This window comes from Dipteris shenzhenensis, chromosome 5 (genome assembly GCF_047967505.1).
Source record: "Dipteris shenzhenensis isolate YYH24624 ecotype China chromosome 5, Dip_SZ_1.0, whole genome shotgun sequence".
Lineage (NCBI taxonomy): Eukaryota > Viridiplantae > Streptophyta > Polypodiopsida > Gleicheniales > Dipteridaceae > Dipteris > Dipteris shenzhenensis.
This window is the reverse complement of record NC_141600.1, coordinates 58,757,597-58,783,412: the sequence shown is the minus strand read 5'-3', so window position 1 is coordinate 58,783,412 and position 25,816 is coordinate 58,757,597. Positions and strand designations below refer to the sequence as shown.

General features: G+C 44.0%; 1 protein-coding gene across 3 annotated transcripts in view; it reads left to right on the top strand.

Moving 5' to 3' along the window:
- The window catches only part of LOC147902243 (tRNA/rRNA methyltransferase (SpoU) family protein), a 310,036-nt gene that overhangs the window by 33,256 nt on the left and 250,964 nt on the right, over positions 1-25,816 (top strand). For 2 of the 3 annotated variants that reach the window (XR_015541008.1, XM_087374814.1), the window contains exons 3-9: positions 3,276-3,373; positions 3,492-3,994; positions 4,656-4,863; positions 5,021-5,323; positions 12,232-12,388; positions 12,514-12,651; positions 20,007-20,088. Coding sequence is in view for 1 of the 3 variants with exons in the window: in XM_087374814.1 (XP_087230940.1) it covers positions 3,276-3,373; positions 3,492-3,994; positions 4,656-4,863; positions 5,021-5,323; positions 12,232-12,388; positions 12,514-12,651; positions 20,007-20,088 (1,489 nt within the window). In the remaining 2 variants the exon portion in view is untranslated. The remainder of the gene's footprint in view (positions 1-3,275; positions 3,374-3,491; positions 3,995-4,655; positions 4,864-5,020; positions 5,324-12,231; positions 12,389-12,513; positions 12,652-20,006; positions 20,089-25,816) is intronic. The other variant, XR_015541009.1, reaches the window with a different exon arrangement.

Sequence of the window (25,816 nt, the reverse complement as noted above, 5' to 3'; positions counted from 1 at the left end):
AATCTAGATCCTATAATCTAGGGGAGGAATCACACCTACCACATGAGGTGGCACAAGTGGCCTCAACACTCTTCACACTCACACAACTGTAGGACACTCCTAGGACTCTAGGACCACACACACTAGGACTTCGATTCCAACACACCCGCTCCACCCGCCCTCCACCTCTTGGAACTGTACCTTGTAATAGTTGGTACGATGATGAGTGTAAGGCCTTACGCCGTCAACTCAGATTTGAAACCAAAAACAGTCTTCCAAGCGCACCAGATACGCTATGTGAATACCGTAGATTGGTACGGAGGAAGAAACTAGACTTCGTTCGTCGAAACGAGGAGGAGCTACTGAACATTTTGTTTAGTAACAACTCTAAGGACTTCTGGCGGAGATTTCTAGAAGGACGGTTCCCTCCGCCACTCACTGACACCCAGATCTGGTTTGATTATGCACGCACACTTTATGACATCCCAAATCAGCCAGTCCCTAACCTCTCACACATGCCTCGTCCCACATCCTGCATCCTCTTCACTAGAGGAGGGGTAAAGGATGCCGTAATGAAACTTCATAATGGCCGAGCGAAGGATCATGAGGAGCTATGCACAGTGTTCATTGCATATGGGATTAACCTCCTAGCCCCGATCTTAGCAAAGCTTTTTAATGAAGCGGTTTGTTTGGGACTTGGACCATTAACACTATGTCACCCATCCACAAGGCAGGGGATCCCATGAGCTCGGAGAACTACATGACCATTATGATTGGACATGTCATGTCCAAGATTTATGCATCAGTACTTGACTCCGAGGTTAGCAGACTTGCAGAGTGTCGAGGACTTAGAGCAGCAGGACATGCCGGATTCCGGCGTGATCATGGAACCATGGACCACATTCTCATGCTCAGATGTATCATTGAGGAGGCGAGGTCACGGAAGCAAAGGGTTTATTGTTGCTTTGTGGATTTCCGCAAGGCATTTGACACGGTCTCGAGAGCCCGCGTCAAACGGCGCCTACAGGACTTGGGTTATGGCTTGGAGATCATTTGGGCTGTCATGGCACTTTACGAGAGAGTTTTTGGCAGAGTTCGGGCAGGATCCGGGTGGACAGACGACATCATGAGTACCATCGGGGTCAAACAAGGGTGTCCTTTGTCGCCTACCTTATTTGGCTTCTACATTGACGAGCTTGAGACAGTGATGCAGACACAGGGGGGTGTAGGTTGCTCTCTTGCGGGCACGTTGATCCAGATTTTGCTCTATGCAGATGACGTGGCTCTCTTGTCTTCCTCAGCAGAGAGGCTTCAGAGACACCTAGACGCACTACAGTCCTTTTGTGAGTCTCATGATTTGAAGGTCAACCTGGGTAAAACCAAGGTCATGATCTTCAATATATCTCGAGTCATCATGCGTCAGGAGCAGTTCACATTTGAGGGGTCATCTGTTGAGATAGTTTCATCATACACTTATCTTGGGGTTATCTTCTCCCGACCGAGCTTCACTATGAGAGCCACGATGCAGGCACGCTTGAGCAGTATGCCTCATTGGCCAGGCTAGAGAGGCAGTGCTTCCGCTCGCACTTTCAGGATCCACGCACCAAGGGGTTGCTTTTTGACTCCTTGGCTTGCCCGGGCCCGTGTGGAGCGGCTACAGGTTCTCATGTTATCACGGATGATTCGTCGTAAGTCATCCGTTCCTCACCAGATCATTCAGGCTGAGTTTGGGTCACCCCCTTTACAGCTAGATGCTACATTTCAGGTCATCACATATTTGTACCGAGTTAGGGAATATGGGGATTATACCTCGGGGCGTAGCAGGCTACCATGGATAGCTTTATCCTCTTCTATGGCACTGGCATCAGGAGGAGATCAGAGGTGCTGGTATGCACATATAGAGAGATGGTTTGAGCGACTGGGGCTCCACATGGATAGACTACCTCCCTTCCAGTGTAGCATGGATGCTCCGATCTCTCCCCTCTTATCACACGAGGTCAACCAGGTTATCCGTGAGGATCTACTACAGCTACATACTTTTCGGATGTGGTTGGAACCGAGTGAACTCCCAGTGAAGCTTAGCTTCTATAGAGATCACTTCTTACATATCACAGCGGAGGGTTTCATTGACCCACCAGGATACACACAGATTCACCTATCCCACTCGTTGAGGATCTCTCTTGGGCAGTTCCGGGTCTCTTCACACAGACTTCGCATCGAGAGCGGCAGAGCAGAGCGACTACCTAGGGAGCGGTGCATATGCACACTGTGTGACATATAGGAGGTTGAGACAGAGGAGCATTTCATCTTCAGGTGTCTTGTGTACTATGAGATCCGAGGACGTTTCCACTGCCTCTTCAAGGATAGTTATGGGATTTTAGCCCGTTTCCTCTCCTACCCAGACTAGCGGTGTTTGGCAGGTTTCATTCATGAGGCACTTAGACACCGTGAGAGGATACTCCGAGCACGGAGACAGGAGCAGACTTCTTCCTTGGTTGATCCCTCTCAGAGCTTTATCATGGAGTTCTTTCAACTAGATCACATGGACCCCAACGAGACGAGGCCTCGACATGACCGTGACCTGGAGCCCGTGACCTGATAGCTCAGATAGAGGGTTGACACACAGATCACACTTGGAGACATCCCCTCCTTGTTTAGAGTCGGAGCCCGACTGATGGGGGTCACAGTAGCCCTGGTTAGACGCAGAGCTACGACCAGGAGACGTGCTAGGACCGCACCTCAGAGTGGCCGACAGCACTCTATTGCCGACTTCATGCCTCCACTGCCTCATCCATCGTGATATCTTGCTGTTGCTGGGATGATGATGATATTGATGATGATGCTGAGATTGATATATAGTCGACCATCGACATGACTATGTTGTACTTAGGACTTAGTACTGCCATTCTGCATTTTTGCATTTTTTGCATTTTGCATTTTGCATTTTGCATTGGTATGGATGCTCATGTAGTAGCTCCACTACAACAGCTCATTGCACCAGGATTTTCAGTCTCATAGACCCATCGGTCTTCCGAAGACTTTAATAAACTTTCTTTCTTTCTTTCTTTCTCTCTTTCCCTTCCCCTTCCCCTCTTGGTCTCATTGTTCTTTTCTTTCATACTTCTCAATTTGCAAGATTGCATAATTTCCTGCCTGGAGATTAATATTCAGAAATGTTGAGACAGTCCAAGCAATATTTTAATCTTGATACATGGACCAGATCCTCAGTTTTACGTTTTAATATTTGCTGAACTATGGACAGAATTGTTTATGAGTTTTCATTGCACTGTTTGCAGGAGACAGTGAAGGTGAATTACCAAAGTTAATGTGGGATGTTTGTTTGCCTCTCCTGTTGCAGGACTCAGCTGTCCCATCATCTCTTTCACACAATGTAGTGAGTTACTACAGTTTGTCAGCTACTGATTTCTATTTTTGTTGAGACATTTTTGTCAGTTTTGGTATACATTTGGATTTAGTTTGGTAAAACTCCCTTTGGTTTTTGATGTCTCTAGGTCATCCAAATGCTTGTAGAGATGCTTGTCAGCAAGAATGCATGGAACTATGCACAGATCACATTGATTCCTTTTCTACTGAAGTCATTGGATTCTGTAGGCTGGAGAGATAAAAAAAGTACAGGGAATTCTCCAAGAAGTGAAACACAGACTGAAGAACCTCACTGCTTAGGCTTGCTGGGTGAAGAAAAGTTGTGTCTGCAGTCACCATTAAAGTTTGATGTCCTTTGCCACATGGTAGCTGTGCTGCTATCAGAAGCCTCTGTTGCCAGTGGATTGGAGCAGTCAAAGAAAGAGGACTATCAGACAAATGCAGCACTACATTTTTGTGAACTTGTCATCTCAGATTTCTTTGGTCCAGTGCTATCCATTATTTCTAAAACAAATGCTGATATAGTACGGCAATATGCAATAAAGGTCCTTTTGGCAACTCTGTTGAAAGTTGTGCAGAAATTTGGGCTTCCAAATCATTTTTCAGAGGGAGACATGTTGAAGGCTTCGAGGTAAAGTTCAAAGTAAGACCTTTTATGACTTCTACATGAGTCCTACTACTAATGCATTTTCATTGGGGGATAAAGCGTGCTGTGGTTGAAAATATAAGCCGTGGTTGAATATGCTTTTAAACCAATATAAACATTCATACAAAATTCCAGGCGATTTGATAAGTGCATTTTGGTTTTTATATAGGTTTGAAAGTCCTCTCTTCATTGGGGCATGTCTGCAAGGTGGTACTCATGCTTTTTAGTCTTGGGAATAGCCAATTTCTGTTAAAGTGGCAGAAGTTCGAGACAGGGTCTTACAATTTTACTTGATACTGATGCATCTTGATTTCAATATAACTTTAATTATCCTCGCATCAGGCTACGTCTGACATTTATAGTATTCTATGCCTTGCTGATCGTGGGTTTACTCAAGATCATCCCGACCTTCTCTTTGCATTACGTGAGAAATGGAGCATTGATGACTGTTATCTTGCTAATCCTGGGCTTGTCTTTATACATCTCAGTGAACTACATCTCAGTGAACGTCAATAGTCTCTAAGTTAGAGTCTGGATTTCAGTATTTCCCTTTAGTATTCTCCTTGTTGCATCCAGAGAATTTCCTGCATGATACAGTGATAGGTATGATGCACAGCTATGTCTAATTCATCTTGCCTATTTCCAGGAAATATTTTAAAAGGGACCTTTGGCAGAGTATAAAGTCTTTGGTTTCACTTGGTTTTTCACAAAAGCAGGATGCATTTCTGGCATTAGCACTCTCTGCCGATTTCCTTCTACATTTGGTCAATGAGGAGCAAGAAAATGGTGATCTGATGCAGCCTTTTAATATTTGCCAAGAGACAGAGTTCTGGGATGTTCTGAAGGCTGGATTGGTAAACTTTGGAAGCTTTCTGCTGTGAAGTCACTGATAAAAGTAGTGCTGCAATATTTATTAATTTTCTGATTCAGCGGGGTTGTTTTTCCCTTGTATGAATGGTCCATTTTTGTGGCGAACTCTCTTTTCCAAGTCAGTTGTTCTGGCTGTATCAGGTTGATGAAGACCCACTTATAAGGAAGCGAGCACTGCATGTCCTTAAAGTAGCTCTTAAATCAGTGGAAATGGGACAGGAGTTGATGGATTCCAATGCTGTAGACAAGAATACTCCCATCAGCTCCTTGACAAAGCGTGACAGATATGCAGACAATGAAGCACGATCATTTCATTTGGGGGACAACGAAAAGGCATTTAAAGATTCTAGAAAAAAGATGCAGTGCTGGGATGCATTCATTCTTTTGTATGAAATCCTGGATGAGTATGGCACACACCTTGTTGAGGCTGCTTGGGATCATCAGGTGAAATTTGAATTGTCTGAGGATGACTGGTATTGTATGAGTATCTTAGCTATTAGAACTGTTCTGTAGTTTTCAAGTTGAAAAATCTTAAAGTCGTTTGTACAGACGCAGAACCAAAGCCACTCATGCGATGAAATCTGTAAGCAATCTTTGCTGACCTGAGATAGTAAAATACAAACAATCTTGGAAGAAGAGAATGTGGACTCATTGTGAAGTACTAGCCCTCATCATGACTAGTTTTTCTGTTTATTCTTGGATTGTTGCCCACAACTGTTGTCTTTTCTAATATAAAAGTCCTCCTATATTGTGCTCAGTAATTCCATACAATATCACTATTGGTGAGGGAGCTGACAAGAAAAGGAGACCCTCTGTTTTCAACCTGCTTCTAAGGGTCCCTGCTCGCTGCCTAAGGTAACCCTAGAGCAAGTGCTGACAGCTAATGTGGGGCCATACAACGAGCGTGGTTGTAAAAGATACGTGCATGTCGCTTAGAAGTCTTCCTAGAGCCCATCATTACCGCGCTCCCAAATCTAGTGCAGGATATAAATAGTGTCTAGCCAAACTCTGACTGGGGTGCATATCAAGTCTGCTGCCCTTCCATGACAAGTCTGCATTTGCAACCCAGGTATGCCAAAATCACCACTTTCTCCCAGACATTGTCTTTTGGAAGGCAAAATGGGAGCTGCGTGGGGCTTGGAGTGACCTATTGAATCACGTGACGCACCACTTCCTTCCCACTGTGAATGAGTGAGGGGCCTTACCTCTACCTTGTGAGCCAGGCTACCATCCCTTATGCAATCACTCGCCGAGTGCACAGTGGTTATGAGATGATCCCAACTCACGTCCCTTGCAGGGCAGCTCAATTTGGATTGTTTGTGAACCGTTGGTGTGTAGCAATGCCACGTGCCATCTCCCCCTATTCGTTGGCCTCCATGTGCCACTAGTGAGAAGAAGTAAGAGATCTTCTCGTGGCCGGTGAGTGGTCCAAATCTGTGTGACCAAGCTCTGGAGATGACAGCAATTGGCCAGATCATCCCTTGGACAGGCTGCTATCTATAATTTCCTGCCAATGTGGGTGGTGCAGGAGAACAAGGGCACCAGCCTAGACTTCTGGGTATGGTTGGGCCAAAACTAGCTTCATATCCTGCTGCACCTCTCAAAGAGGGTGACTCCCACAGTTGGAATCACCACTGTGCATGGTTGCCTCGTTTGCCTGTCTATGGGTAAATAGCCCATTGCTTTGTCTATGCTTGGCTCACAACTTCGTATGAAGACCTTTTTGTATATGTTGGCATGCACATGTGTGTATCCATAGATGATCATCTTTACCATTGTTGGTTGCTGCTGAAGTTGGTAGGGATATTATAGTAGCTTTTAATCGTCTACCTAATGAGTCTTTGGACTTGCAAAAATTCATAACTCATGGCTCGTGCATTTGAATAGTAAGAAAGAACTTATGAAGCTGACATTTTGTACATAAGGGTAGATGCATGGGCGTAACGACTTGAAGTTGATTATGCAAAGGGTAAAATTTTCTTTTCTTCAAGTTTGGGCCCTGGATCATTGTGAAGCTGGTGCTTGAACAATAGAACAACGCTTCATACCTTCATGCAAACAGCAAAGGTTTGCCAAGCAGCAAACTTTGCATTGAATATAAATACATCACCATCTCAACAAAAGCTCACTAAATATTGGAGTTTGAAATGCTTGACTTGCATCTCATAGTGAGAAAAGTGAGCACTCCCTAGATGCTCTTTTTAGGAAAATAACACTTAATAGCAAAATAGGAAGTTGTTCATAAGCTGTCTACAACTTACTTGCTACTGTAATCGGAATAAAACACACATGCCTTCAAATTCTAGGAGGTCTTTTGCACTTAATTGTTGGGGTGCGCGGGGGGGGGATATATTTTGTTAACATGTTCAAAAGAGCAAAAAAGCCTATGAGACCAAATCAATATTACATCGTGGGATCAATCCCCCCAATGTGCGGAACATGAGTGTGATACCCCCAATGGTCCTTCTACAATAACTAGGAGAAAAGACACAAATGCTACGAAGGTCTATGAGAACATCATCAAGATCCAGCCATGAGTGACTCAAGCACAGCATGGGCCTGGCTAAGTCCCTCTGGGAGGCCTAGTGTATATGAGATATGGAGCTGCCGTCCTCGAATCTGTTTTGAAAGCTTGACTTGTGGTCTTCATGATATGTGCAACTATTGTGATGACGGTGCCTCAGATGTGGTGAGATCGTGGGACTCAACGTCCTGTCTCTAAGCTGGCACGTCTCAGTACTGGTGGATCCTCTGCTGTCCACTTTGTGTAGTTTGTCCACTCTGCACAGCCTCTTTAGTGAAAAAGAGGACATTATCATATGCTGGCAAAGTCTGTGCCCGTCTCATGAGCTGGTGTGCTGTTGGAATATCAGGGTTATGAGGTCTCTCCAGCTTACGGGATATAGGGTCAGAGCATTCAGAGGATAGAGTTCCATGAGGCGGTCCCTCCTGATAGCCTGAATCCTCCTTCCCCTCCGGAGGACAGAGTGTGGGAGGTAGTAGCCGGTATCATGGCGTGGAACATTTGGGTGAGCATCCGGTTCCACCCTCGACTACCTTGGTTGCCATCCAGTAGGATATCATCTACACCTTGCGATCCACCTGGGAGCGTGGGACCTTGGGCTCTAGGGCGACTATCGCGAGGCGCATATGTTTCTGCAAGGTTTGGCCTATAGGAGTTTTCTACATATTCACTCCACGAGAGATTTGCTGGCTGTATAGTCCCCCCACCTAGCTGTTAGCCCCTGTACCAGAGATTCCCTAGGCAGTGAGTTGGGTTTCAAGCATTAATGGAAGGTTCCTTTCTTTGCAAAAATAAAATAAAATCAGGGTTAGTGCCCCACCTATGAGCCCCTAAATGAGGACAAAGGGGCTTGAAACTTTGATGTGTGTGGGTGTAGATAGTGTCATCTTGGCACTTGTAGGGTGATGGGCGTCGGCACCTGAAACCAAACCTTAGGATACTTGAAAATACTATAGCAATAAAATCGCTGCTATTATGACACCTTTGAGCAGTTTGCAACACACAGAACAACTTCTAGAATAAATCACAATATTGTTCTACTCCCGGAATAGCTTGCAGAGGATCCTGGGCACTCTTAGACCAAATCGCAGAAGTGCTAGGTTCCCTGGAATCAATTCACAGTAGGTTTGGGCACTCTAGAATCAATTGGCAGCAGCTCTGGGTGCTTGGAGTCAATTCGCGCAATATTTGGGCACTCACACGTGCAGATGCTACAAGATCTTGGGACTAGAGTAAATCACAATTCAGCTTGGAGGAGAGAGAGTTGATTCGCAGCAATAGATAGAACTCAGGGAATGGGAGAGAGAAGACAAAACACCACACTAGGGCCCAGAAATAAGGGCTGGACTCCCCCGAAGGTCTTTATTGCAATAGAATAATCTTTGTACAACTGGTTCTTGAGAGAGCATGGCACTGAGTAATACATCTAGGAGGCCTGGGGCCTTTCTTTTATAGACTTGGCCTATTCCAAAAGCTACTTTTACATAAAGCCAATCTTTTAGGCTTTTCTTCCTAAATTGGAGGCTTTAGGCGCTTTTTTAGTCTTGTGGGCCCTCTTTTTAAAGAGGCACCCCCTTGTCCTTGCTTTGGAGCCTTGTGGGACCTGCTTTTTGTGCTTTTCTCCCCAATCTTGGGTCCTTTTTTGCACTCTTTTGGGTCCTACACATTGCACAAAAAAACTCCAACACTTTAACCCATTAGAGGTTAGCGAAATGCATGCATTCCTAGTTCTTGGAATAATCCTAGTCCCTTGTTGGCGTCCCCACAGTTCTCTTTTACCAATTTGAAGCAAAAATAAAACAATTAAACTTATTCTTAGTTTACCAAAGTCAACATTCTTTGAACGAAGTCAATTTCTAATAAAGACTATACTTTAATTCTTGAGAAAAGTACCAAATGGTAATCGTAGGGGAATAGTATGGAGCTGCCATTTTGGGTAGTAATCACAGGCTGCAACATGGACAGCACTCATATATCCTACTTGTATTGATTTTAGGGCAGCCATGTAGGCCACCATGGTTAGCACATAGGCTTGACAATATGCCTGAATTAGGGGTGGCTGTGGGGCTCAAATATGCCCAGCCATAGGCTGATGTGATGGGCAAGACTGGGAGAAACACATGAAAAGGCGCCTGCAGAGAAGGCCTTATATAGGCCAAGAAGAGGATCAGGTCGGCCAATGCAGCTGCCAGGTTGGCAGCTATACGGTTGTACAGCTGACTAAGGCTGGTCGGTAGTAGGATTTAGTTGGCCCTAATTAGGTCTGAGTCGACCTGTCTGGTCGGCTACAGACCAGGGCCAGTCGGGCCAAATAGGAAAGGACCTTCTGCCCTAAAAGGACTCCCGGGGGGGGCGGGGGGGGGGCAGAACTCAGTTCATCCTGCAGTCCATATAGAGGCATTCCTCAGTCTACAAGAGCACTACATGGTGCAGACCTACATCTTGTAGGAGAGCCCATGTGAGTGCATAGGAGGAAGCAGGAGATCTCAACACGGAGTAGCCTTCAGTGAGACACATGGTTGTTTTAGAGAGAGATCTACAATAGCAGGATTTGTAAACAATGCACAAAGGAGTGCCGTACTTGGATGTACCAGAGATGGGAAGTGAGACAGATGGCAAGTATTGCACTTAGCTTAACATGGATTAATGTGAATAAATGTGGATTTCAACTTCTAGACTGAATTAGTTTTTTTTCATGGCATTTTTCTAAGCGAAAATACAAGAATGTATCATGCTCATCAGAGTTCTAGAATGAGAGTTCTAGATTTTAGAAGAAACTAAGCCCATTAAGAAGACAACTTCTGATCTAACATAATCCCAACATCACCACGCCCATGCTGAGAGTTATTGATTCTAGAAGAAACTGTACTCACCTATTATAATCCCAACATGACCACACCATGTTGAGCCTACTTGGAAGTATAGAGTGAGTCTTTTTAAAAAATCACGTTTTCTTTTAACATTTACCATAACGCTCTGCAAGCACACGTGCATGTGTGTGCGTGCACATGCGTGCATACATATATACATACATACATATATATGTATGTGTGTTTGCACGCACATGTGCATTGCATATTTATTTTAGATGAACATTGGTTACTAGAAATAAATCATCCCTATGTTATGATTCATGAACATCAAGTTAGACTTTGAACTAGTCATCAATTAATCATGATCAGGTTACAAAAACAAAGGATATGCAATTTGAGTCATGATCCAAGCACTAGTGAAAACTAGATGTGACTATGACTCATCTATGAAGTCATGTATGCAAATAGTAGCAGTTGTAGAAGAAGAACATGGTCGCTCAATCTCTACTATAAAAATGTTTGTGTTCTCCTTAGGCATGATTTCCAAACTCCTTGTTCCTTGGTGCTTGTGGATCCCTAGGTATCTTCTAGTTCTTCAATACCTACAAGTGCTTGGGAGTGGCCAACATTTTTTAAACCCACACCAATCCAAAAATTATACATTGTGGTTTTAATTCTCTTTATGAATCCTTAAGCATATACCTTGAAGCTTCCACCTAGTGCAAGGTGGATTGCTAGCTTCAACCATTTGCGAGGGCTCTCTCATTCTCCACACAGCTCACAGCTGATGGAGATGAGCAATACTCGTGCATGCACCTCACCAAATGGTTTCACTTTCACAACATATCCATTGACCATCTCCTTCAATACAAGTATTCCTTAGAGGCCCCTTCCTTATGTCTAATACATCAAGGGATCCATCAGGTCATCAAAGTGAACCTATGAAAGGTATACTTCCAACAACCATGGGTATCCCTACAACACCCATGTGCCACCTAAATGGCCTTCTATAAAGATAATTTCCTCCATCTTCAGTGCGAATGGGTTCATCCAACCACTGGTGTACCAACACATCCCACCTCTCACTTTTTTGCTGTCCCATAGACTTGTTGGTCTACTGTGGAGACTAGTAGATAGTGGTATGCACGGGTATCCAGATGGTTCGCCAATCATGGTATTCAGAACCCTTTCAGTATAGCTTCGATGCCCCACATATTATGAGATCCAACCAGGATATGAAATCCACAATCTCAATTCAATGCATGTGAACACAATCAATTTAGAGAGCACTTCAGATAATCATGGTATTCGGAACCCTTTCAGTATAGCTTCGATGCCCCACATATTATGAGATCCAACCAGGATATGAAATCCACAATCTCAATTCAATGCATGTGAACACAATCAATTTAGAGAGCACTTCAGATAATCATCGATCTATACATGAGTTCTAGCTGGACTATACATGAGGCGTGGCGAGGAAGAGGGAGGTGAGGAGTAGGGAGAGAGGGAGGGAGGGAGAGAGGTGGAGGGAGAGAGGGAGTAGGAGGTGGAGGGGGCGAGGGACAAGTAGGAAGGGCGGAGAGAGGGCACATGATTAATTTTTGTTGGGAGGCTATAGCTTTACTTTTCATTTTTTGGGGGCCCCTTTAAAACTTAGGTTAATCGATTAATTAGCTGACTTTTAACTTATATTGATTTTCATGACAAGAGGGGGGAAGACTATTTAATAGGGATTTTCCACTTTTCATTCGAAGGGGGGACATATTTGGTGAAATAATGTGCCTCTCCTAGTCTATTTTGATTGGTAAGCTTTTATGATTTATAACTATGCCTCTTTTCATATGCAAAGAGTTCAACAGAATTTAGAATCTCCACAATTCAGCTTTGAAGCTTCTTAGGACTACTATTTATTTTCCACAAACAATTTCCACAATGATAATTACTTTTCTCCTTGTATTGGCCTTATTATGCTGCACAATATCATCCTTTGTTGCATGTGTCTTGTGTTCTAGATAAAGGTGCTGCTTCCTATTTTGTACGAGGAAGATCGCGAGGTCCAAAAAGCAGCAGAGTGGCCAAATCGTATTTGCAACCTACAAGTTATGGATGTCAACATTAGGTGGGCTAGTGTGCTATGGCAGCGAGGATTTGATCATGACAATCCACAAGGTAGCTTATCTAAATAGATTGTATTATCAATGATCTTGGGTGCTTGTTTGTCAAATGTGTCTTCATGTAGGAGATTTTTTAAAAGCGTATGCCTAATATTACTGTTGTGATGAACTACCTAACAGTGCGGCGACTTATTCTACAATCATTTTTGAAACTTGATTGGATGAAAGTATCAGATCTTGCACTTGTGATTCCTAAAAGATTTATTTTGGGGCCCTTTCTTTCCGCACTCAATGATCCAATACAACATAAAGATTTTGGTATGTATTCATCGCTTATTTGGACCTATGTTTGCTCTAGTGAAGCTTAAAAATATTTTGGTTTTTAGGACAATCTTGTGTGAAACTGTTTAAATTGTGCCTGCTTATGTGAAACAATGGTGAAGAAATATTCATTGTCTTAATTTGTATACCTCTAACATACTCAATCAAGTATGCCAATGTAAATGAGGTCCTGCCTCCTCTATTGGGTTGTGGAAGGTTTTCAAAACCCTTCCAGATTATCATAAACTCCAATTAGTAAGTCACCTCAGAGGAAATGAAAGGAGAATTCAACAGATTGATGCAGCCATACCCCTGGATTGGGTTCATGCAGGTGCAAGCCTTGCTTTCAGTCTACTTGGCTAGGGGCATTTACGAGAACAGGGATCCCACTTCAGGTCATGGGATTACGGTGATCAAACAGGGATGCCTTGATATTTGATGTTTGTTATGGGGATAGGTTGTTAGGTCTTTGGTAAGGATCCTTAGGCATCTTCCTTTTCAGCTTCTCAAGGTTGTAGGTCATCTAGAGCATTTTTTGGGCTTCAGGATGGTATCTAGACCCTAACCCTCATCACATTCCCTTGGGTTAATGAAGGCCTTGGCTCTATGGAGGTGTCCCCATAAGGTATATGCCATGACCCCGAGGAGTGGGAATGGATTGATGCGGGGCATTGAGAGAAGAGCCTCGACTATTAGTTATGCCATGAGTTTCAGCTCAGCCGTAGAGGCTAGCAACCCACTAGAGCTCCTCATTGGGATAATTTTTAGATTTTTGATGACTTTCAGAAAGAGACTCTGGAAATGCATCACGAATAGAAAAATCACTCGTTTCTTTTGGCTTTCTATTAATGGAGATTGCAAGCTAGCAACCCACTAGAGCTCCTCATTGGGATAATTTTTAGATTTTTGATGACTTTCAGAAAGAGACTCTGGAAATGCATCACGAATAGAAAAATCACTCGTTTCTTTTGGCTTTCTATTAATGGTGATTGCAATGAACTAGTGGAGATCCAGGTGCGAAGAAGATTATGCTATCACTCATTGCCTTATGCTGAGGAGACTATTTAGCATTGCTTATGGGACTACAGACATGCATCGGTCATCTGGAAGGGGATTGCTAGGTTATTAGGCAACTTTATGCCCTTTCTCTTCTTCATGACCTGGGGCTCGGTAGCTTGGCTCTCTCTTTCAGGCCTCAGGTGTTCTATGAGAGACATGACTCTTCTTGGGCTCTTTAGGTTCGAGAACATTATGTTAAGTCATGTTCTCTAGACAATGTCCTTGGCTCTCCTTACAGGCATGCACGTGTCTGTGGATACGTCATGGGCGATTCTAGTGAGCATATCAGCATGGCATATTTGGAGATCCAGATGCACAGAGGCGTTAGATGATATTCAGATCGACACTTTGGCCAATATTTGGAGGGGCAGGCAACGAGAGAAGAGCGACGCCCTGTCTCCTCCTACGTAGCCATAAGGAGAAGCTGCATGTGGTGGTGTTAGCGGACTGCAATAAGTGTGACACCTTGGTGGCTATTTGAGGGAGCATGCAGGGGTCTCCCCGGGTGGTATCTGCCAAGATAACTGTCTTCCTCAGGGAGTGGAGAGGCTCCCCGTTCTTCTTAGAGTTCGTGGCACGGTGGCACTTTGAGCCTCATCCTTGGATTTTTTCTAGCGTTTTTACAGGAGCTTGATTTTGCCCTATTAGAATGTTTTTTAAAATTTCTTTGCATGATGTATTTCTCCTTGAGCTTTGGTCTTGCACCCTACAGGCCAAGGGCATGGTAAAATTCATTGATGAGTAGTTTAGATGGATCGGGTTGTATAGAAGGCCTTCGTACGCCAACCTATATTTCTTTTGGGAAGAGGAAGGATAGCTCTGCTCATTCTTATGCCAATGATCTACTTCTAATATATCACCACGAGGAAACGGATGAAGAAATCTACTCACTCTTGAAGAAATAGTTTTAGATCGTTGACCTTGGTTTGTTGCTTTACTTTCTCGGGACAAAGTACAAATGATAGTAATGATATCTTCATTTTATAGCAAAAGTATTGTAGGGATCGTTGGGAGGTTACAGAATGGAGAAATGCGTACCAGCTGCAACTCTCAGAGTTTCTTCTTTCCACTGCGAACAATAATTTTTGATGCTCCCCAATCCTGTTCACCCGAGCCACTTTGAAGTACGGCCTTCCAAGAAGCATGGGGTATGGCATATCACCTTTTTCCATTTTTAAGACAACAAAGTTCACACAGAATACTATTTTTTCTATGGCAATCTGCTGGCTCTGTACAATGCCTAATGGTTGGACTCTTCTCTGATCCGCCTTCTTAACTTGAAATGGTGTTGGGTTCAATCTGGACAGACCTAACCATTTATACATAAACTGTGGCGGTATATTTACACCTGGTGCCCGATCCAACAGTGCTCTGGGTACCTCTAGGCCCTGAAATTGCACTTTTAAGGGTGGCATCTTGTAATCAACGTCTTTGAGTTCTACTTGATAGACCAGAGCTTTGCCTACATGCATTTGATCATGATCTGATCAAACTTTCTTTGCTAACTGCTTTTGGAAACCTGGTACCATGCACAATAATTGGTCCAACGTGATCTGGATCTGCGTTTGCTTCAATGCTTTGAATAGATCGGCTGAAAAATTTCCGTGGGATTGCTTTTGCGTTTCATACCTCAGACCCTCTTCAAATTAGATTTCTAAATTCGACCTTTGGCTTTTGTATCTTGGACTCCTCATATTAGATTTTTTCCACCATTTAGGATTGCCAGACTGAACTGGGCTCTTCCAATCCTTGAATCTTATGAATCTCTTTGAGCACTCTAGTTCAGACTTGTTTTTGATCCTACCCTTGGACCAGATTTTCTTCTGGAACGCGCTTCTCATAGAGCGGTTCATTAACTTGCCCTTTAGATTGAGTAACTGCAAGGACGTCCATGTTTCCCGGACTCTCCTTCACCTCCTTTATCTGCATGCATCCTGAACAATTGCATCTCACTTGCAAGTCTACTTTGATATCCTTCTTTTTGACCACATACTTCTTACTAGTTGTGGGTGGCAATTCTTGAATAATCATGGCGTTCACATGTGGTGATTGTTGGCAGGTCTCTGCCCCCGACCACAAGTATGATAGCGCACTCAAGATTGCCTGTTCTTGTTGGTGCTTACACCATAATGGGTAGTCTGGTCCTTGTTGGTGTCCTAGTACTGTGCAGTACGTGCACTTCTCAGAGAACCCTACCCCCTTCTTCTCTTACAGTGCGCGTACTGGTAGGCGTGCTCTTGGGGCTCTCCAACGCGGGCTACCCACACAGGCACATAGTTGGTATGCCCAACGGATATCTCTGGTCTTTATTCGCACATTCTGGAAGACAGAGGATGAGTCCCTGAAGCACTGCCTTTGGAGCTGTTCGCATGTTCAAACAGTGTGGAAGGGAGTCATGGGGATCTTAGCAAGGGCTACACCCGAGCTAGGACCGGTCACTCGGGGAGCCGTTTGCTGGTGCAGCACCGAGATGGGACATCACTTGGCTTATGAGTTCTCTAGGCAGGATCCAGTTTTCTTCATCACGCAGGCCACCTGGGCATACATGGACAACTTCCCTTGGCATCTGACAGAGACAGATGCAGGAGCGATGACTCGGCACCCAGTTTGGGAGATCATAGGGAGTATTGCAGGCTGGCATATCTGGACTTCCAGATGCGCACAGACCTTAGGAGATCAGGCTTCTTCCGCTACCCAGACCCTAGCAGACATTTGGAGCACGATCATTCACACGCTCAAGGGTCAGTGGGATCAGATTCAGGGGGAGTTCTGGGTAGGGAAGGAGAAGAGACGGCGCTTCCTTTGCGACTGGGACCATCGAGAGCTGTTCTTCCAGCACTCTGCTCAAAGTCTTCAGTGGCATTACTCCCCCCCACCGTGGCTGTTTGTCCACACTCCGATGATTATGCCCTGAGAGGCTTGTAATTAGTATTTTGTTACCCGGGCTGTATCCGTTTTGCGATTGCAGCCCGCTGGCCTTTAGGCCCTCTTGTACTCTCGTTTTCAAGCAATATAACTAGCACTACTTTTTGCGCAAAAAAAAAGTACGTGCACTTCTCAACTGCCTCTTGATTATGAGCTAGATGCTGATTCCATACATCTTCTTGCTTAGTGCGGAGTTAGATTTGGCGCCAAAGCAAGTGGTGGTTTTAAACATGCAGTCGGATTATAATAACATACATCCATACTGTGATTTTTCGAGAAGATTTAATAGGTCGGCTTCTAACTTCCTTTGTCTTGTCTAGACTGTCCACAATTTTATCCAACTCCCCTTTACTCTATGTTGTGTTTCTAGAGGGTGAGTTTCTCTGGATCCTAGTCTTTCTCGGACTTTGAATCAAAATCTTCTTTATTGGAGTCAGAATCATTGTTCGAGTTCGAATCGTCCCTTTTGGTCTTCTTATTGGAGAACCAACTCTCCTTTGTGCTTGCTTCACGGAGTCAATCAGTGCATTGAATCCTCTCGCGCCTGTTGGTGATCCAGGCCTCCTACTGCACTTCAAATCTTTTTCTTGAGTCCCTTACAGAAGTACTTCACTAAGATTTTGTTGGTCAGCCTTTGAACTGGTTCCAACTTGCATTCAGATTAGTGTGTGTAATCTTACACCCTTAGCTTTTTTTGCTCCATTTCCCTGAGCTTCTTCTTGACATCATTCAGTTTTTTTCCTTCTGAAACTGCGCTAGGAATGCTATTTTCAAGGCATCATAATTTACGAAATGTGCAACACCATATAGGCTGAACCAGGTCGTAGCCTTTCCCCCCCCCAGTGTTCGTGCGAACTATTGTTTCTTCTCGGCATCTGCAAACATGATATCGAAACCTCTCACTTTCCAACACATTTCAAACTATGCTACATGGCTATCAGAGTCTTCTTTTTTCTTACCCTTGAATTCTGCAAACTTACATTTCAGACTAGCTGCATTGGGATTGGCCCCTCTGGCTCGAGGAGTGATTGGCATTGTTCGGGGTGGCCATGGTTGTTGGACCGTTGATCGAATTATTGGTTGTTGCTATTGTTGTGGGCTTGCAGATGGAGTTACTAGTTGCTGCTGTTGTTATTCATCCTGTTCTTCTTCATATGGTGATTCTGACTCCTAGGTTTTGCTTTTGATGTCGTTTCTAGCACTGTTTCTGCTTCATCCGATGATGTCTTTGGTACTCTCTATTTCTCTTCTTGTACCGCAAGCTCGCTCAGTATACGGATCTGGAACTTCCTGTTTTCAACTGGAGACGACGATTGGTACTGTATTGGATGGATCATGAACTTCCTGTTTGCAACTCCATATGACGATTGGTGTGCCATTTGACCAATGCAGCTGTTTTGATGATGGATGTGAAATGTTGATAATCTTACAACTAGACATCTGAGGTAACTGTCCATATTCCTTCATTGACATTCGGTGGCTCATCAGATTGAATTCTCATTAAACTCCCAATTTGGTGGGTTAGGGTATTTTTCTTTTAATTCATCGATGACCGCCTGCTTCTTTGGTCATCTTGATACCGCCAATCGGTAGCAATGCCGCTCTTGAAGTGGTGGCTCATCAACCGCCTCATGGTGGCCATCACTGCTTTGCCCTTTCTATCTTTTATTATCTCTCCGGCAGCCGTGATTTGATAGGAGAGGTCCTCGATTGGGTAAGGAGGACTCATGGTAGTGGCAAAGTTAGAGCGAGTGGTGTTTATGCGAGTGCTTTCGGAGCGAGGAGTAGGAGTGGGAGTAGGAGAGGGCAAGGGACCTGACTGGTATTGGGTCTCAGGACCAAGTGGAGACCTGTAGGGATGTGAGTGTGCTGACTCGTCTACATCTACTACGATCGCTGGAGGACTTCGTTGCTGCTGAAGTAGCTCGTGCCTAAGTTAAGATTGATATCTTGTATAATATAATCAAAACCCTGCCCATCATATTCTTTTCACATACGGGAAGCGGTATGTGATTGTCCATACCAGCATGGCTTCTCTGTGTTGACTCTGAACAAATAAGATACGAACCATCGTCAGTTTCCGACAGCCTTTTTTTGAAACTTTGGACTAGGGTGACGGTATCACGAGACTCGGAAGCTGGCTCTTGATCGACAACATTATGCCTTACCGAAAAGTGAATCGCTGAGCTGAACTACATCTGATCCTTCTTGGATAATGCCGGTATTCCTATGACAGGATTTCTCTAGTTAAACTTCATCGGATCTCACGTCCGCAAAATGAGATGCCAATCTGTCATTGTGTGCGGTTGATCACGTTCATTGACCCAGGATGGTCTTCATAAATATCTTGATCGATTGGGAATTGGATGGGTATTCGAACTCGCAGGATCGCCAAGTGTTAACGGGGTACAAGACTATGCTAATTATGGAAGTTCTCCGAATGAAAGAGAAAATACATTTTCTGAACAAACATTTCGGAATCAAACTTCATGGAAACTTTATGAATCATTTATTGTGAACAGATATTCATTGCAAAGTGTAACAATGTAATACAAAATATGCCACGAATAGATAAATCTTATTTATAAACATTGCTACTGTTTTACAGAAATGTGCTGATTTGGAATGATTACAAAATCCACAGAACTTCTGCGTACAGATTTAGATCCATCAAATCGAAAGAAAAGACTTATACAACCATGTGTACAAGAATCTAAGAGACACACCTTGAACCAGTGGCTCTTCATCACATAATTATAACTACTCTCTGACCTTAGGATAATTTGATATGTATGTTCCCAGGGATTATTTTTAGTACTAACAAGATGTATCATGAATTATGATGTGAAAGTAGGATACTAGGGAAAACTATACAAGTTTGAGCTCTACACAAGAATTAGGCATATGATTTGGTGAAAACTTTCAGATGTCAACTTGTGCTGTTGCTGCTTATAAAAATTGGTTTATAGTTAACATTTCTATCTTAAGAGAGGGTCGTACTGTTTGGGCACCATTTTGTCAAGGGAGCTATGACATCTCCCTTGTATCAAGCATCATTACTTACGATGGCTATTGGCTTGTGTTTTATATTTAATGTTGATCTTAGAGTTGATGTTGTACTCTATGGTCCTATGCAAGAAGGATGCTGTAAAAAGCTTTTTTCTTTCTTTGCAAAACAAACTATAGTCAACGATCTGCCACATCTCAATTGATGGTGAGATCTATCTGGTTGACAAATTCGTTTTAATGCTCATGTCTTTCTTTCCTTATCATTATTTGTGATGGCTTATTTTGCAATCTTATTTATTATCATGTGCATTTGGTCTTATGATACTGTTTTTTATCACCTAAAAATTTGAACTTTTCAGGCGTGAAGGGCATATACTCATCAGAAACAACTGAGGCAGCAGCAGGTTTTTTCAAATTATACAGCATATCTCTGGATGCATGGTATTGAGTCTTCCTTATTTTAGCGTAGGTTTCATCATTTCTCAAGTTTTGATATCATGGAAATTTTTTATTTCACCATTCAAATTTAGTAGTTATTAAAGGCGTCTTTAAGCCATTTTGATATTGTAAAATGTAGGGTATCATTTAGCATATTTCAAGCTCATTCTTACCTCACTAGAGATAATTGCAAGGCTTTCAATTTGCGTTTTTTAATTTTTACTAGAATCACTTTGAGTGGGGATGATCTTTCCAAAGGTGTACTTAAAATTTCAAGTGTTACCAGGTCCAGATTAAGAAGCCTAAAAGGTGGTTAAAACAAAAGTCTGGACGCTGCTGCTCGTCCCCACCACCTGATGCTTCCTGTCTCTTCCCTTCGGCCTGCCCACCCTTCCACACATTGATTAGAAAAATGGCTGTCTTCAGCCAATCCTACCTTAATAAACTTGCCAGCTGTGGGTAAATTCTTATTTTGTGGAGATGAGCTGCAGAAGCTCAAGAAAGATGCTGATATGAAGAGGTGCTACCACTCTTTTTGCATGCATTTATGGATCTCACCCCTCTAGAAGCCAAACTATAGACTGGTTTCTTGCAGCCCTAATCTCTCCACACACTCTTGGATGTTTGACTTTGGGAGAGGTCTCTTTCAGGTGGTCTATAGCTGATCCGTAATCAGCTACATGCAAGTGTTTCATGTGGGACCATTGATAACTATAGAAGCATAAACTGGATGATGTAGTTTGCAATAAATTAAGCAAACTTTTTTTTTGGTTGCACTTTTTGGTCTGCTATGGTTGGAGGGCCATGCATTTTTGTTTTACCTTCTATTCTCCCTCATGGAATTATCATCCTTTTAAGAGCACGTGGATTATTCTATTGCTTGATGGGCATATTATTGGATTTAAAAACTTTTGCGCCTAACGACAGAGGAGAGCCTATTTTGTTATGGAAAGAGTTACTTTCATGTATTTTGGTGGTGCACTCATGGATCATTGGGGGTGACTTCAACATGATGGAGTTATTTACAGCTAAAAGAGTTTCTAAATGAGCTTCCAATAGGTCCAACTCTATGGCCTTCTTGTTTTGTCTGCATGTGTCTTTGTCGTAGCTTCTTATGAAGTCATACCTTAAGGGGTGCACATGTGGTCAGATGAGAAGACTCTACATTTTTGCTCTTTCTTAGGTCGTTTAGCCTTTCTTTAGTCTGAGCTTCTTTTCTCATAAACCAAACCTTTAAAATGCCCTTATCCAAAATTCAGCTCCAAAGAAGGAATTTCAAAAAACAAAATACATCCTTTCAAGGATGGGGGGGGAGTCAGTCAACAACTTTTCTCTGCCTTCGGCCCTCGACATGGCAAGGAAAGTGTTAGCCAATTGCTTGACTTTGATGGTACTATGCCGTTAGATCCACAAAGAGTCATGCAGATAGCTATGGATTATTATGTCTCCCTTCTCGCAGTTCACAAGGATATCCCTGGTTGAGATAGAGCTAGATTGACGGTTTGAGAGATAGTTTTGACTCCTATGAGGAGGACTTGACACATTTTTTACCAACATGGAATTTAGGGATGCGTCACTTGCCCTGCATATGGGTAAGTTCTCTAACCAGCGGAAAACTTGCAGTTTTGAGGGGAAGAGAGTTTCTTGTAGCATCATATATATCTATTCTCTCTGGCCTCATTGTTTTGCTTGCACAACTACAAAAGGTAGAGAGAAGCAAGAAAGGTAGGCCGAGCCTATCAAACTACTAGAATGAGGAATTGGATTGCTTATAGTGGAAATGGAGTGCCAACGAGTGTTTTGTCAGGATGGTAGGGCCAAATATAGTCAAAAGGTCCATTTGAGTGTGATTATCCATCTTGTTTGCGGAAGGCGAAAAAATCCTTTGAACAAGAAATGAGAGTACACATTGTGTAAGGGGAACTAGAGGTGTCTATCATACGTCCAAACAAAAAACAACTTATTGATCCTGTGAACTACAAGAAAGACTCCATGTTTCATGTCATGTCCTAGGATGTATCATAAATCAGATGTTGGTCATGAGTAGTTTGAGCTTTGTGTGGGCCTGATTGGGGTCCCGTTGCAAGTCTTGGTGTCTTGAGAACATGTCTGAGATCTACTGCTAGTTTCAACCATACAAATCAGCAATCGACAGGGAGCTATCATAGGGGAAAAGAGAAAGAGCACACTGGCTATTAGAAAAAGCAGCATGTTTCTGGAGAACGAGCTCACGGCCTAGGGGTTCCCTAGAACAGGGGCACAAGGGGGAGGTGTATACAACCAGCAAATACGTCGCACGCTGATGACTTAGAAATGCCATCCCGCCCTTTGGCAGTCGCTCTAGAACTTGGAGTCTCACGCTCCCATTTGGAGCGCAGGGTGTAGATGATATCCAGCTAGATGGTGCGACCAGGGTGGCTGTCGGGGAGCCTAATGCCTCCCATCACAAATCTACATTGGGCAACCCAGATGTTCCAAGCAGTGATGCTGGACACTGTCCTTTGGTGAAAGTGAAGGGCGTAGGCGAGCAGGAGGAATCGCATCGCATGCCTCTATCTTGAGAATGTGTTGGCCCTAAATCTTGTAGGCTGGGGAGGTTAGGTCAGTGGAGAAAATGGTGTCCTCCCCCTATTAGCCATGCAACTATCCTTTAAGTGAAGTCTCACTACATCATCTGCATGCTGGTCACAATCAAGAGAGCTCCAAACCGTATCCTATGGGCTGTCCCCAATGCAGGATCGTCTCCAGGACACTGTCTACACAATGAAGGCATCTATCATCCACCCGCATCTGCTCTGACCACGGGCCAATAGGCAGGCTGTTGTGGGCCACCATCCAGAAGAAGTAAGAGATCTTCGGGGGCCTAAGGCTAATCCACAAATGTGATCAAAGCGGGTACTCACCTCGAAGTGAACCTGCTGCTCCAACAAATGACGCTCTCGCAAGGGGGACTAGGCTGCCGCCTCCAATTGCAATCACCGCCCAATCCAGGCGGTGTAAGAGAAAAAGGGGCACAGGCTGATATCACCGTCTATTCCAATCAAACACTGTTTTGAGGGCTTACTTTGGAGACAGGGCCCTGGCTGAACACAAGGCTCCAGCTCAGAACTACATAGTAGCTGTTGGAGCGGGACTGGTAAAAAATAGCTATACTAATTAGCTGCAAGATTACTTTGGACAGCAAGATGGACACACAGGGAAATCTCGACCTGTTTTGTGAGCTGATTTCAGAAGAGCTGGCCAGTCACTTTGATTTTTACCTTGTATAGGAGAATACCTAGTGGATAGGCCTTCTCCTTGTCCATGCTTCCATGGATGCTAGCTGGAAGTTTATGCTTCTATCCTTACTTAGAGGGAGCAGGTGGTTGAGAGGGCACTTGAGGCAATTGCAAGGGATTGTGTGATCAAGTATTGGTTGCTAGGAACAATCCTAGGTTGAGTACAAGCCATCTGAAATAGAAATGGATGCCTGTTTCACATGTTTGATGGGAGCCATTCTCAACAGAGAACATGCATTGGTTATGGATGCCTAGCGGGCTGTGTAATGCCCTTGATGCCAAAGAGTGGTTGGTTGCTCACTCAAAGTTTGTGCCTTTTTTGTGAGATTTGTTTGGGGAAGCTTAGTTGGCAGAGTAGTCCACAGTGGATGCTTGCAGTTCTAGCTCATGCTCTTGAGGTTGCAGGCAGACTAGCTATGCTCTCACCCATTGCTTGGGTATTTTAGTGAAATAGTAGACACCTATGGCAGTCTGGGGAGTTGTGTGACCCCGTTTGAGCTGGTAACAACAACTCCAAGTTTTATGCAGGTGTTTGCACTGAGATGGATGCCTATTGCTATTGGAGTGTGAGAGCAGGGCCCAGCAAGGTTAATACTTGGGACTCTGATGCCTACTGAGAGTGGGAAATGCATTGAATGCAAATGAGTTTGGACTCACTGTGTATCTGTTTGCAGGTCTCTCCATTTAGTAAAGAAATACTGAAAGGGGCGCCAAGGTTTGGGGCCAATCTGTGTCTTTATTTTGGTGTAGGGTCACTCTAGCTCCCAATCTGCCAGTTGTATATTTGCTGAATTGTTGATGTAGTAGTGTTGGTTGGTTATTTGTTAGCTCTACTGCTCTTTAACTCGTTGAAGGCCGGTTTCAATCACCGTCTGCCAAGCAACTATGACTCTAGTGTTCCTCGTACCATGCGATCCCACCCACAAGAAATTGTGCACTAGGAGCCTGAGCTGTCCCATGCACCCTCTGTGGAAACACCAGGCATTTTCCAAGGCCCATCTCTACACTTTTCCATGTCCAACAATGTTTGATAGGAGCTGGGTTACATCATGCCTGCTCTCTTCAAGAATGCAGATGAAAGTGGGCCTTGGAAAGTGCCCATCTCTAGAACTTTCCATGTCCAACAACGTTCATTAGGACAAGAAAGGGGCATTCGGTCATTCTTGAAGGCACATTTAGAAGCTCATTTTTAGAAGTCCCACACGTAGATGAAAACAGGCCTTGGAAACTTCCCATCTCAAGACTTTGCCATGTCCAACTATTCAAGAAAGGGTTATTAGGGCATTATTGAAGGCAATTTCACAGGTTCATTTTTGTTTGCACTAGGGCAGATGAAAATGGGCCTTGGAAAGTGCTCATTCTGGGACTTTGCCATGTCGAACAACCTTCACTAGGAATCCTTCAGTTGAGCCTTGGTGAGTTCCTCGGCTATCCATATCTTCGTCCCTTTCAGCTTGTGAGATTGTCACAGAACTTTTATACGTATGTCTCGTGAGTTGAACGTGATGATAGCATGGCCATTACGTTGATCGATATGAATTGCTTGAGCTTCACCATCATCATCTGGGTTGTCAGGATTGTCATCGGCATCTGCTGTCCAGTCAATAGTAGGCGTGGCTGTTTGGACATGTGCTAAGGTATTACTAAAAGATTCATCTTCTTTATACCATCCATCTGGAAGCAGTTGCATGTTATTTAATCTCTTCCTGAATATCAGCTTTGTTGACCTTTGCATCAAACTCCACAGTCACTTCTTGCTTGGCTGTCTGCATTTCAGTATGAACTAGATTCTTGACTGCAGAGACTAGTTGGGAGGTAGGGGGGGAAGCATTGCATGACTTTATAATATCGTCAATGACTTCCTTCTTACCAGGTCCTTCCAAGACTTGAATTCTAGCTATGGCATCCGTTAGCTGCATCCTCAGCTCTCTCACTTGATCTTGTAGGAAGTAAATTTGTTCATGATATCCAAGAATTGGTCGGTCAAAAAGACCACCTCATTCATAGATATGTGCATACGGGGAAGGCGTCCTGGTTGCCACTGTGGAGTATCTGGCTTTGTTACTGGAGGCTGCTGGAGTGGAAGGGGTTTTGAAGAGGAGGAAGGTAGGCTGGGCCATGCTTTGCTGGCCATATCTCCTGTTACCCCCTGGCTGTGAGCTAACCCCCTAGTTGGGTTGGGGGTTCAGCCCAGCTAGGGGTTCCTAATTCAAGAGCTTGCTACAACCAGCTAGGGGAGCAAGGAGCAGAAGCGGAACGGGAGCAAGAGGTACGGGCGTACGGGTATGGACGGGAGTGGGAGTAGGAGCAGGAGCAGGTACAGACGGGAGGGTACGGATGGGGGCAGGTACGGACGGGGGAGCAGGTACGAACGGGACGGGAGAGAGGGGACAAGAGCAGGTACGGATGGGAGAGAGGGGACGGGGCAGGTACAGACGAGGGAGAGAGAGAGA